This window comes from Salminus brasiliensis, chromosome 3, assembly GCF_030463535.1.
Source record: "Salminus brasiliensis chromosome 3, fSalBra1.hap2, whole genome shotgun sequence".
Taxonomy (NCBI): Eukaryota; Metazoa; Chordata; class Actinopteri; order Characiformes; family Bryconidae; genus Salminus; species Salminus brasiliensis.
In genome coordinates, this window is record NC_132880.1 from 51,231,894 (window position 1) to 51,244,354 (window position 12,461).

At 44.3% G+C, this 12,461-nt stretch overlaps 1 protein-coding gene across 1 annotated transcript in view; it reads left to right on the plus strand.

Moving 5' to 3' along the window:
- The window catches only part of hivep1 (HIVEP zinc finger 1), a 76,483-nt gene extending 64,022 nt beyond the window's left edge, over window positions 1–12,461 (plus strand). Inside the window, 7 exon segments of the mRNA XM_072676509.1 lie at window positions 886–6,626; window positions 6,955–7,079; window positions 7,186–7,361; window positions 8,880–8,981; window positions 10,356–10,897; window positions 11,172–11,346; window positions 11,349–12,461. Of these exon segments, the coding sequence (XP_072532610.1) occupies window positions 886–6,626; window positions 6,955–7,079; window positions 7,186–7,361; window positions 8,880–8,981; window positions 10,356–10,897; window positions 11,172–11,346; window positions 11,349–12,349 (7,862 nt within the window). The 3' untranslated portion in view covers window positions 12,350–12,461.

The following is a 12,461-nucleotide window of genomic DNA, read 5'->3' on the forward strand; positions in this document are numbered from 1 at the left end:
AATCTTATTTGTGTGTTTGTTAAACCTGAGGGTGGTGGGTAATATTCAGCTGCTTCACTCTGAAGGGAAACCGGCTTAGATGAGAATAGATCTCTGTTTGGTTCGTGTGTAAATTTTCTTTAGTTTTTTTGGTTTGTTTTGGTTTGTAGAATTGGGAGAGATACCTGTGCATCTTGGGTGGTTATATATCTAACGTTAGGTCTGACAGATCGGTAGTTTAATGCTCCGTGACACAGCTGGAGAACACAGCTGGAGAATAAGCTTCATTCAGTTTCATTCTAAAACAGTCTTTTCTCTACCTTAATTTTTATGGTTTTTATGTACTTGAAACATTTAAAGTACATAAAATAATAAATAAAATACATAAAATACATTGTACCATGTGTTTGCAAACCAATCTGTGTTTTCTTTTGCTTGTTACATAATCATTTGTTGTTATGAATTCCACTGCAGTGCAGTGATCCTCCTTTTATTAGAGTCTGATATGAATATAAATGTGAAAATTACTAAACACATGAAAAGATCTGCTTTGTGAGAATCACAGTTCCATCTGATATAGTTAATTACTGTTAGATAAAACCTAGTCGTACGATATCTAATGTTTATTTGAACTGGGGTGTTTTTCAATGGGATTATGGTTTGCTTTTGTACTGAGCAGATAATGAGTTAATAAACAGATTAATTGCAATCAGAAACTTTTTTTCCAGGCAGAACACCTTTAATAGAATGAATACATTACTAATTTAGTCATTTCAAAACAAAAGCCATCCCTTCATTAATGATATTCTACATCTCAACATGTCAAACTGTTGCAAAACCTCATTTTGTCCTGCTGTGTGAACAAGTTCTCTAAATTACTTTTCAATCATTTCTTTCCCCCAACAGCCAGAAATGAAAGCATTGGCAATACTTCTGATGGCATCAAAGGGCTGAAGAGGAAAAAGGTTGTGGCTGAAAACCAGTTAAAGAAGATACCCAAGTCTCCAGTCAAGAAACCGCCACAAATTAAGAAGTCAGTTTCCTCACCAAGCTGTGCTTCATCTAAGGAAGCCACGCCCTCCTGTTTATTCTCCAAGAGTCCAGCCCACAGTTTGCCAAAATCGACCCAAGACTCTGAAGATGATCAGCAGGAGACACTGACAGACAGGACTGAAAACGTGGAGGACAAAGATCTGATCATCTCAGAGCTCCAGGCTCTCGGCAGCAAAAGTGGTGCAGAGCAGACTTATGCTGGAAAGTCGGTGCAGACCGAGAGCTGGAGTCAGAAAACCAGCGACGAAGGTACGCCTCCCTCTCACGCTGCTGCTCCTCTCGAAGTCCTGCTCAGGGCTATGGAGCCAGACTTCAACACTCTGACAGAGAAGAAGAACCGCAGTTTAATTGGACAACTCGGGAACTCTGCATCAATTCCTGCTGCCCGTTCTGAGATTTCTGTGGCTATGCCAGCAGTGAATTTCGGTCCCCAGTCCCAGTCTGCACTAATGCAGCCATATGATGCAGCAAAACAACAGTTCTTCAGCGGCGCGTCGACAGCAGTTCTAGCTCCACTTCAGCAGTCCTCACAGCAGCACTTGACCATGACAACTCTTTGCCAGCAAGACAAACCAGGCCTGCAGAAGAGCTACAGCGCAGGGCCGTCTCTTACTTTGACTCACGCGCCAGTTCCCTCAGGGCCCGGTGGATTGCCTCAAAGCCAGCCACCTGTAGTGCAGACATGCCAGTCTCTCTCAGCCAGTGTCCCCAACCCCATCCAAGTCCCAGTAACACCAGGCTTTAACCCCGTCCAGGTGGCCACTGTGGTCAACTTTGGAATGAATCAAATGTGTGACATGTCGGCTAAAGAGCAGAAACCAAAAAAGCAAGGGAAGTACGTTTGCGAGTACTGCCAGAGAGCATGTGCAAAGCCAAGTGTCCTGCTGAAGCACATTCGGTCCCACACTGGAGAGAGACCTTACCCTTGTGTTACATGTGGTTTCTCGTTTAAGACCAAGAGTAACCTCTACAAGCATAAGAAGTCTCATGCCCATGCCATCAAACTCGGGCTCATTTCAAAAGACTCTGGAAGTGGGTCTCTCTCCCAGGAGTCTGACCGAGGCATTGGTACGCATTCAGATGCAGAAGACACCGGTGAGAGTGATGAGGAGGTTAACACGGCTGACTTTGACCCTGACTCTTCACAGAGCAGCCTGACTGCCTTATCCGAGAGCAGCTTGCAGAGTTCAGGCACGGTGCCGGGCACCCAAGGAGAGGCAGAGCAGTCTGTAATGTTTGAGAATCTGAAACCTTTGGCTTCTCAAAAAGGAAGTGAACCAAAGGTGACGGCTGCTCTCCCCAAAGTAGTTGTTTATCCTGTCAATGTTTCACCCTTAAGGGCAGACAGTCCAAGAGTTACAGATCCCACACCAGAGCAAGCGACAGCTCAGAGGCAAAGGGACTTTCAGGCAGCAAGTTTAAGGTCAAATGTAACTGTCTTGTCCTCAGTGAAGGAGGTGGATTGTGTGAGTCCCCTACAGGACTCTATCAGTGAGGATGAAGATCAGCAGTGTAAATCTCCATCAGGTAGTGGCCATGCACAACTTCAGAGACAGCAAGCAACTGACTACTCTCAGCAGCCTCAAGGCAAGTGCTTGCTTAGTCCTCGAAGTCTGGGAAGCACGGACTCTGGTTACTTTTCGCGGTCTGAAAGTGCGGATCAAGCCATGAGCCCTCCGAGCCCTTTCGTCAAGATTACTCCACCAGCAGAAACTGACCTTATGAAAAATCCACAAGCTCAACCTCCCCCTGTGGTGGGCACCGTCATGCATGTAGCACCTGTTGAAAAGCCTCCCGTTTTGCCTGGACAGATGCGTCCTCCATTGGAGGCAAAGGCTCTTTCCCTTGAAGAGCGCATTTCAAAGTTGATCTCCGATAACGAGGCTGTGGTCGATCCCAAGCAACTTGATAGTGTCAAACCAAGACGTACTTCTCTTTCCAGAAGAGGTAGCATAGATTCCCCCAAATCCTACATTTTCAAAGACTCTTTTCAGTTTGATCTAAAACCAGTTGTTAGGAGATCTAGTTCCAACTCAGACATACCAAGGTCTCCCTTCACACCCACGGATAAATCCAAACCTATATTCCTTCTCTCTGTCCCTCCTCAATACCCAGCTATGGACTGTTTACCAATCACAAGAAGTAATTCGATGCCTACGACACCTGGCCAGTCAGCCGTCCTTCCCAATGCTACTCCTCAGCCACATCCTCTAAGGATTTGTCATTCATTTGATGACAAGATTAGTTCACTGAACGATGACGTGTTCTCCTCAGCCCCCTCCACCCCCAATCCAGTACATCGCACCTTAGTCAGGCAGATTGCAGTCGAGGATTTCTCCACAAATGATGGCCATGTCCTCCTTTCTGTTCATTCAATGGATGAAGGTCGACATGGACCAAGTATTACTCATGAAATCCGAAGTAAGTCATTTGATCATGCACCAGAAAGAAACCGAAAGAACCAACCAAACAAAGGGGCGACGTATGAATGCGAGACCTGTCGTAACCGGTACCGAAAATTAGAAAACTTTGAAAACCACAAGAAGTTTTATTGCTCCGAACTGCATGGTCCAAAAAATAAATCTGTACCCATCAGAGATATTGAGCCAGATGTGTTTGCACGTGGAACACCGCATCCATCTTTAAGCAGAACTGCAGTGATTCCAAGCATTGCAGAGCAACCAATGATGATAAGAAAAAGACGGAAAATGAAAAGTGTTGGAGATGATGATGACCAGTCTCCAACTGAGACTACTCCTCCATGTTCAAGAAGTTTTGATTCCTGCCAGATGTCCATGGGATTTACAGGAAACCCATATACCCAGCACACACATGCTTCTGGCAACCCTCCTCTTGTGGGTCAAATTCAACTTATTGCAAGAGGCACTGAAGAGTCAAGGCTGTCTCCAATACGAGAGAGTCAAATCAGCACATCCGGTAAGGAAAGAGCCGAACTACAGAGACAAGGTAGCGGCACTTCAGTCATCCGGCACACTAACTCTCTGAGCCGGCCAAATTCTTTTGAAACAACTGAGTCTATTGATCGATCGTCTCCAGTTGATCCCGTGGAAAAGGATACCAAGAACTCGGCAAAAAGCCATGTTGAAAGTACACTTAGTTCGTCCTTGCAAAGTTACCATGAAAAGATGTCAACACCCAAATGTGGCAACCAAGGAATGGACCATCATGAAAAGCAAACTTCGTCAGTTGCTACTGATAACAGTACACCAAGTCAGTCAAGGTTGGTGCGGCAGAACAATATTCAGGTCCCTGAAATCCTTGTTACCGAGGAACCGGACAGAGAGCACGAAACTCAAGTGATTGAATCAACAGAGAAGCCTCCAGAAACATTCAGCTGGCCTCAGAGGAGTGAGAGTTTGTCCAAACTTCCAACTGAAAAACTCCCACCAAAGAAGAAGCGAATAAGACTGGCTCAGATGGAACACTCCTCAGGGGAGTCCAGCTTTGAGTCGAGTCTGTCTCGTAGTCTTAGTCGAGACAGTAGCTTGTCAAGGTGCTCCAGTATTTCAGCCTCATTTGACAGGGATGATCCTCCAAGATCAGACAGCCCATCCAGGGTGGAGGGTGTTCGGAAACCAGCAGAGGTTCAAGGTCACCCTGTAGCAAACAACACTCTAGGAGTCCCCGGGGTGATGAGAAGGGCTGCATCAGAGCAAATCAGCTGTACTCAACCATCTGTAGAGATTTCTTGTGACTACCGTAGCAAATCCTTTGACTGCAGTAACATGTCGCCCGGCAGATCTTTGTCACCAGTGACGACTATATTGCCCAAACTTACACAGTGTACTCCGACTCCCCAGGTGCCTCTTATTGAAAGAAGAAGAGGACCTCTTGTACGTCAGATGTCTTTGAAAATTGGGCCGGAAACGCAATTATCAAGTAAACAAACGGTCTCCCTCCAGAGAGGACCTTCTACGAACATTCTGTCCGTGTCCCAGAACAAACCACTACATGTAAATAACCCTGCACTGGTTCAGCCTTTTGTTTTGCATTCTGTGGAAGCACCCCTGCAGAAGAATGAGCACATGGTGCAAAGTATCAACTTGGGAAGCCAAACCCAGCAACCCCAAGTCCATGGTCTTCCCCACCCTTGGCACCAAACCTCAAGGGTCGTCAAATGCCAACCATTACAACCTATGGTACATGTTGTGCCAGGTCAAGCAGACGTTCAGAAGACCTCCGATGCACAGAATAAGAAAAACTTTGTACCCAAGTACCAACTGCAGCATCCTGTATTAACGGGTCCAGCATATTCTTTCACTGGAGTGCAGGGTGCACAGATTACTTTGCCTGTCATTACAATACCACTTGCAAATGAGATCAAAGTATCAAAGTCAAATGATGGGATACAAAATGTGTATGTAGCCCAACCAAGTCACCAGACTCTACCTAAGGCTTCAGTGGTTCTGCCTGTTGATCCTCATATGAACGCAGCCTCCCACATGTCATCAGGAACGACTGCTGTCCCACAGATTCTTATCACTCATGAACATACACAGCCACAATCTACAGTGGCTTCTAAGCAGAGTTTCTCTGCCGTACCTGCAGTGAACAATGATCCGAAAACCAGGCCAGACGGCCAAAGTGGCAGGTTACTTGGATCAGTTGGCATCCAAATGAAGAATATGACTTTTAGCCAGAACCATGTTGGTGAAAGCCAGAGTGCTTCATCCCTTGGTTCATTACATTGTACTCAAAAACTGGCATCAGTAAGCCTTTGCCCACAACAAGAGCCCACTGCCTCAAGTAAACGTATGCTTTCCCCTGCCAACAGCTTGGACATTGCCATGGAGAAAACGCAGAAACGGGCAAAGGATGACCATGGTGCTGCATGCTTGACAGATGGCAGGTCGCTCAACTACCTGAACTCAAAGATGTCAGATTTGACCAGACAGCGAAAGCTAATGCTGGTTCGACAGGTCTGCACCACTGAACCAGTAGACAGTCCAATAGAAACAGATGCCCCTGAGCAATTGCCAGAAATCGCAGAAGACAAAAAAGACAATCAGACTTCAGTTTCTCGGACAACGATGCCTGAAACCACTGAACAAGAAATGGAGAGCAGGACACCTACTACCACAGTGCAGGCCCTACCGAGGTCTGACATGCTTTCCTCTCCAGCGATGCAAAGCCATACTGGACAGGGGAACAGTACACTGAAGTCACAGGAAAAGCCTGAAGAGCAGAGATGGTCTTCAGCTAAATCCCCAGTGAGGCCTCCAGTCTTCCAGGGACAGGTGAAGTTGGCTTCTTCTGTGTCTGTTGTCAACACACGGGACAGCCATCGTCTGTCCTTCCCGAGTCTCAAAACGGCTACGACCTTTACCTGGTGTTTCCTTATGAAAAGGAAGTCTCTCCACATCCAGCAGACAGATCAGAGAGTCTCCGCCTACTCTACCTGGGCAGTCAAACACAACAACCCCAATCCACTGGGCCTTCCCACCAAAGTGGTCATGTCTCTTTTTGACTCCAAACAGACGTCCAAGAAGATACTCTACACTCAAGCTATAACAACAAGCTTAAAGTCGGACATATTGACATACTCTGGAAAACTGAAAGACATCTTGCCAAAGGTAAGTGGATTTCTTTCCCCTCGTATTAACAATGGGCTTTTTTTAATTAAAACTTACTTACTCAGTCTTTATTATTCTTTGGCCATTCTCCAATGTTTCTTATTAGAGGTGTGCTGAGTTTAGGATGACAGTGGGATCATCATTATAAGATCAGTTGTGAACAATTCTGCTCTTTAAAACACACCACCAATCTGACCCAGACCTTCTTAATAATTATATTAATAATTGAGGTCCATTGTTCTCAACATAACTGTTATATAATGTATTAATAAATTTAATATAACTACGTTTCTGCATAATAGTGAAACATATTTTTGTATTCTATCAGGTTTTGATCAACCAAAAGTCTCTGTCTACTGAGAATACCAGCAAATCAAAACCAGAGATTCAGTCGAGTCACGAGTCTGACTCTTCTAAAGCTGAGCCTCGCCGAGTGAAGATCTTTGATGGAGGGTTTGTATCCGTTTGTTTCTCTAAGCTTAACGTCTTTTCCTGCACTTTTAAGACATTAAACACAGAATTAACAAGTCTTTATTCTACCTCTTCTTCTGCTTTTCAGGTACAAGTCGAATGAAGAGTATGTGTATGTGAGGGGGCGTGGCAGGGGGAAGTATATTTGCGAGGAGTGTGGGATACGCTGTAAGAAGCCGAGCATGCTGCGCAAACACATCCGTACACACTCAGACGTTCGACCCTATCATTGTGCACAGTGCAACTTCTCCTTTAAAACTAAAGGTGCGTTTCATTGTATTTTGTTGTTTAGAGCTTAATAAATCAGTGATAATCGGTCAGCGAGACTGACCGCAAAACTATAAAATACTGCTACAGTATTTTAGATTTGCTACAAATGTAAAAACAAAAAAAAAAATTACGAATATGTGATATATTACGAGATTAAACTATATTCCTGCTAGAATGTTGCCTGGCGCCAAAAATCATCCAATATAAAACTGCCTATAAAAACAATTATTTATGAATTTATTTATTTATTTATTTATTTGTTTATGAAACTTGCTTGCCTAAATATTGCCCTTTGTCACTAAACTAGTCTATCAGTGATAATTAGTCTTTGCTACAAATGTAGGAAGTAGTTAACAGTGGTTTTGTTGACACTTCATTGTTTGATTGCATCTCGACTCATCCAAGATAAAAGCATAAAAAAGATTATGGGTAGGCTAAAGAGGTACATTAGCTTTAAATAACTGCTTAATTTTTTTATTTCAGTTTAGAAACTTGTTTGATTATGGGGGCAAATTATGGATATGTGTTTTGTGTTTTTATATTAAAATACTTAAATATCCTTGTTTGTCTTTATCTTAACAAATCAGTGATAACCAGTCAGTAATACTGTCCTCAAAAACAAAACTTTCAGCTTTATTACAAATATGAAAGTTGTTAAAATATTTTTGTTGACGCTTCATTAAATTATTATTTGATCACCAGAATATAGCAACTTATCCAGTATAAATCCAGTATATATCCAGTTGAAACTGGACATGGTATTGAGGTGTAGGGTCTAGAGGGCAGATTATTGATACTATGTTTTTCCATATTCAACATTTTATTTAAAAATATTCTCATTGTATATAGATATGCAAAATTTCAGCTTTGTTGCAAATGAGCAAGCAGTTAAAATGTTTGACATTTAATTAAAAGATTTGTTAAAATTTGACTGATAAAATCAAGAGTAGACTAGAGAAGTACATTTATTTAAAATAAAATGTTGACTTTTACATGTAATTTGCATGAAAAGTCTAATTATGGAGGCAGATTTTTTTTTGTTTTTTGGGGGTTTTTTTGCATTGCAGATTTAGTTTGTTGTCTTATTGGGCATAAACAATGCTTTTTCTGATTGGACCAAAAAAAGCACCTACATGGTAAAAACACACCCGGGGCCATTTTTTTAATATGCATATTTAAGTATTTGGTGCTAGAACACAATTTAATTTCCAAACCTCAGATAAGAACACTGTCTTCTGCAAACTGTTCTCATGTCTTTTTTTAAGCTTGTGCTTCTCTCAAAAAAAGGCCTAAATGATTCATCCCAGTCATACTCGTCTACCCACGCTGCACTGCAGAGCAGCGTGTAGTGTCAGAGCAGCCCACGTTCCTTTAAAAACTTCTTTATCAGTTACTCACCCATAACATGGAGCTCAGGCTCACAGACATGTCTGACTTATATAAGCCACTCCTCTGCCCGTGTACCCCTCCTACCTGGGTTGACCCTCTCACCTCCCTCCCTTATTCACGCAGGAAACCTTACAAAGCACATGAAGTCCAAGGCCCATAGTAAGAAGTGCATGGAGATGGGAGTTGCCGTTGGTGTTATTGAGGACCAGGATACTGAAGACTCAGGTAATGCTAACCGTAGATTTCAGGAACCATGTGTTTATGTGTTATAACAGCTGGGAAGAACTGAGCCTGGGTTTGAATACTGAATCTGCAGATTTGGTACATCTGAAATGTACTGTTTACAATAATAATAATAATAAAAAAAACACTAAACCATTTAGAACACAGAATTGTTTAACCCCTGCCTTTAACAATAAATAAATAAATAAATAGAATAAAAGTCTTCTTAAACTTTACATGTAAGTACTTTCAAGCAATTTCAAGCTTCTGTATATAATCTGTATATAATTTTCTGGTGAGCAGAAAACATTTATCTGATTTTATTGACATTTATTTAATGAATTATTATTCATTTAATGTATATATTACTGTTATAGATTGCTAATAGCTGTTTGATGAACTATTAATTCTTTATTTATCACACTGATGTTGCAGAGGTCTTTATTTTATTATATATAAATAAAATAAAAATCTTATTCAACTTTCAATGTTTAAAAAGTAATTTCAAGCTTAGAAATCTATATGTAATTTTCTGGTGAGCAGAAAACATGTATCCGATTTTATTTATATTCATCTAATGAATTATTATTGTATTTTTGTATGTATTATGTATTATTGTTATTATTTATAGATTGCCTAATAGCTATTTGATAAACTGTTATTCCTTAATTATCACATTGATGTTGCAGAGGTCTAAAAAAAAAAAAAATAACAGATGTGATGCACAGAGCTTTAAATGGTCAAATAAGCATGCTGTTCTTAATGGTGATCTTTATTCTAATATAGAAATGACCAGAAAACACAGGGAGGACACATTTTACTGGTCTCACGTTTCATCAAACACATTCACAATGCAGTCACTAAAGTATATGTTTACACCAGTGGCCCAAGGCTTCTAACAGCAGGATCACCCTGCCCATTAATAGGTTTACTAATAATAACAACAACCATTAAATGCCGATTGTCCCGGACTGTGTTCAGTTGCTGTTGCGATCAATGGCAAAGCTATGGTGTAATTAAAGATTCTAAATGCAGCCTCTTCCCTTGTTAACTCCAAGCACATGTGGGCGGCATGAGCGGCCTTTACCAAGGGGAAATTGCAGTATCTAATTTTAGAGACAAAAAAGAATGTGAAAAGCTGTAAGCTTTCTCTGGTCTCAGTCGCTCAGAGCATATTTGTTTCCCAGTCTCTGTTTCCCTGGATCTGGATTTCACCCATGCCCATGCCAGTCTCCACTGAAGTCTGAGGTGTTAATATGCCTCCTCGTTAAATAAGAATCTCTGTTCTCTTGTGGAACCACTGGTTAATATGTTAGTTTAACTACAGACTGGAAAAGAGCGATGTATCTAAAGTATCTCTGAAAATTCATTCAGCAGGGGATCGCGGAAGAGCAGGCAGTGCAGATCGACAAGATTCGGATGGCGATGACTCGGATGGTCCCGACGACGAGGATAACGATGGAGAAGAGGAGGACGAGGAGGACAGCCAGGCCGAGTCGGGCGTCTCCGCCACACCTTCCGTCTCTGCCAGCCCCCAGCACCTTCCCTCCAGCCATGCTGATCCAGCACCAAGCTCCCTGCTTGCACAGATGTCCATCAGCCCAAACCCACACCCAGCTCTTCTGCCTCAAGCTCTTGTTTCAGAGTCGCAGGCATCGGACACAGAGTCGGTGGCAATGACCAGCCCTGTTTCCCTGGTCAGACAGATGTCAATCTCCGCTTCTTGCTCTAGCCCCGGTCCCAGCCCTTCCTCCTTTGCCTCCCACCCTGCCCCTGCTTCAGAGTCCCACGCCTCCGACACAGAATCCGTACACATGATGAGCCCGATTTCGCCCTGCAGGCAGATGTCCATCGACTTTCCAGACATTGACGTGCCCCCTAGTCCCCCCGTGCCGGGCAAGGGCTCCAAGCTCGGCCAGGTGAGACCCATGTCCTCCCAGTCACTGTCTTTCCCACCTTACCTCCCCCTTTCCTTACGTGTCAACCCATATCCATACCCATACCCATACCCATGCATTGAGTCTCGCATGCCTGGCACCTCAGCAAAGCTGCTTTGATTGCATGAAAAGGTGAATAGATTTCTACCTGTTTGAATTGCCATTCATAAACACTGGGTAGAAGACATTTTTCTGTTGTTCTTAGAAATTATTAGATATGAATGACCAACAAATCCATAAAATTCCTCTTTTACAGGACGGATCAACGATCAGTTCTTCCCAGCCCACCAACGAATCCAACTCCAATGTTGACCGTGGCACTCAAACCACCTCCGATTCCCTTCAAGGATCTTTGCACTTTCCGACCCCTGGTCCGATCCATGAATCCGGAGCTGGAGCCACCACCCACCTCTTCAGCCACCTCCCCTTGCACTCCAGCCGTGTCGCTCCCCTTACAGCATGGTACCGGTTGGTGGCATCCAGCTTGTGCCAGCTGGCTTGGCAGCATATTCCACCTTTGTGCCCATCCAAGCTGGGCCTGTCCAGCTCACCATCCCAGCTGTCAGTGTTATCCACCGACAGGCTGGCAGCCCTCTCCCAGCTCCCAACACTCCACCTCGGCCCGAAGGCTCCCCCGCCCAGCCGCTGGTAGTCCAGGAACCCGTCAGTAGTGTCCTGCCCTGCTTCCCCTTGGGCCAGGTGGCAGGACTCCAGACCCTTAGTGCGCCCCAGGCTACGCTGCAGTCTGTGGGCATGGAGACCCTGAGCGTAATGGGTCTGGCTAACTCCACCCAGCTAGTTCCTCAGCAAAGTCTGGCACTGAATGCAACTCTGGGCGTGCAGGTGCTAGCAGCGAGCCCAGCACCCCAGACCAGCACAGCCTCGCCAGGTCACATCCCTGGACTGCAGATCCTCAACATCGCCCTTCCAGCCCTCATCCCTTCCCTCAGCCCCCTCTCCGCCCTGAGCCCTCTTCCCTTGGTACCGGACAAGTCCTGCAGTCCAGAGGGAGTGGCTTCTGTCCCCTTCTGTCCCCCTGGGGAGTCTTCCCCAGCCTGTTCCCCATCCACTAGTCCCCTCTCGGTGGCAGCAGCAGCAGCGGTGGCGGCAGCGGCAGCAGCAGCAGCAGCACCTGTAGCAGTAATCCCAGTCACTGTAAAGCCCTCAGTGGAAGTGACCTCGCCAAGCAAGCCCAGCTCTACCACTGGGGAGGGAACGGCACTAAGTGTGACAGCTGTGACAGAAAAGGAAAATTCACCACCACAGCCCTCATCCTCTGCTGGCTCTGAGGGGTCTGAGGGTGCACAAAAGGCACCAGCAGTGGGGGCTAGTCAGGCAAGAGCGCCACGGCAACCCATCACCAGGCAAGCAGTAACTGATGACTACAATGATGCCTCCAGCGATGATGAAGATAGACTTGTCATTGCTACCTGAGAGTAATCTCAATCTTTCCATTCTATCTCTCTCTCTCTCTCTCTCTCTCTCTGCCTATTGCTTTCTGTCTCTTTTGTAAAACTTTGTCACTTTGTTAAACTGAAAACACTCA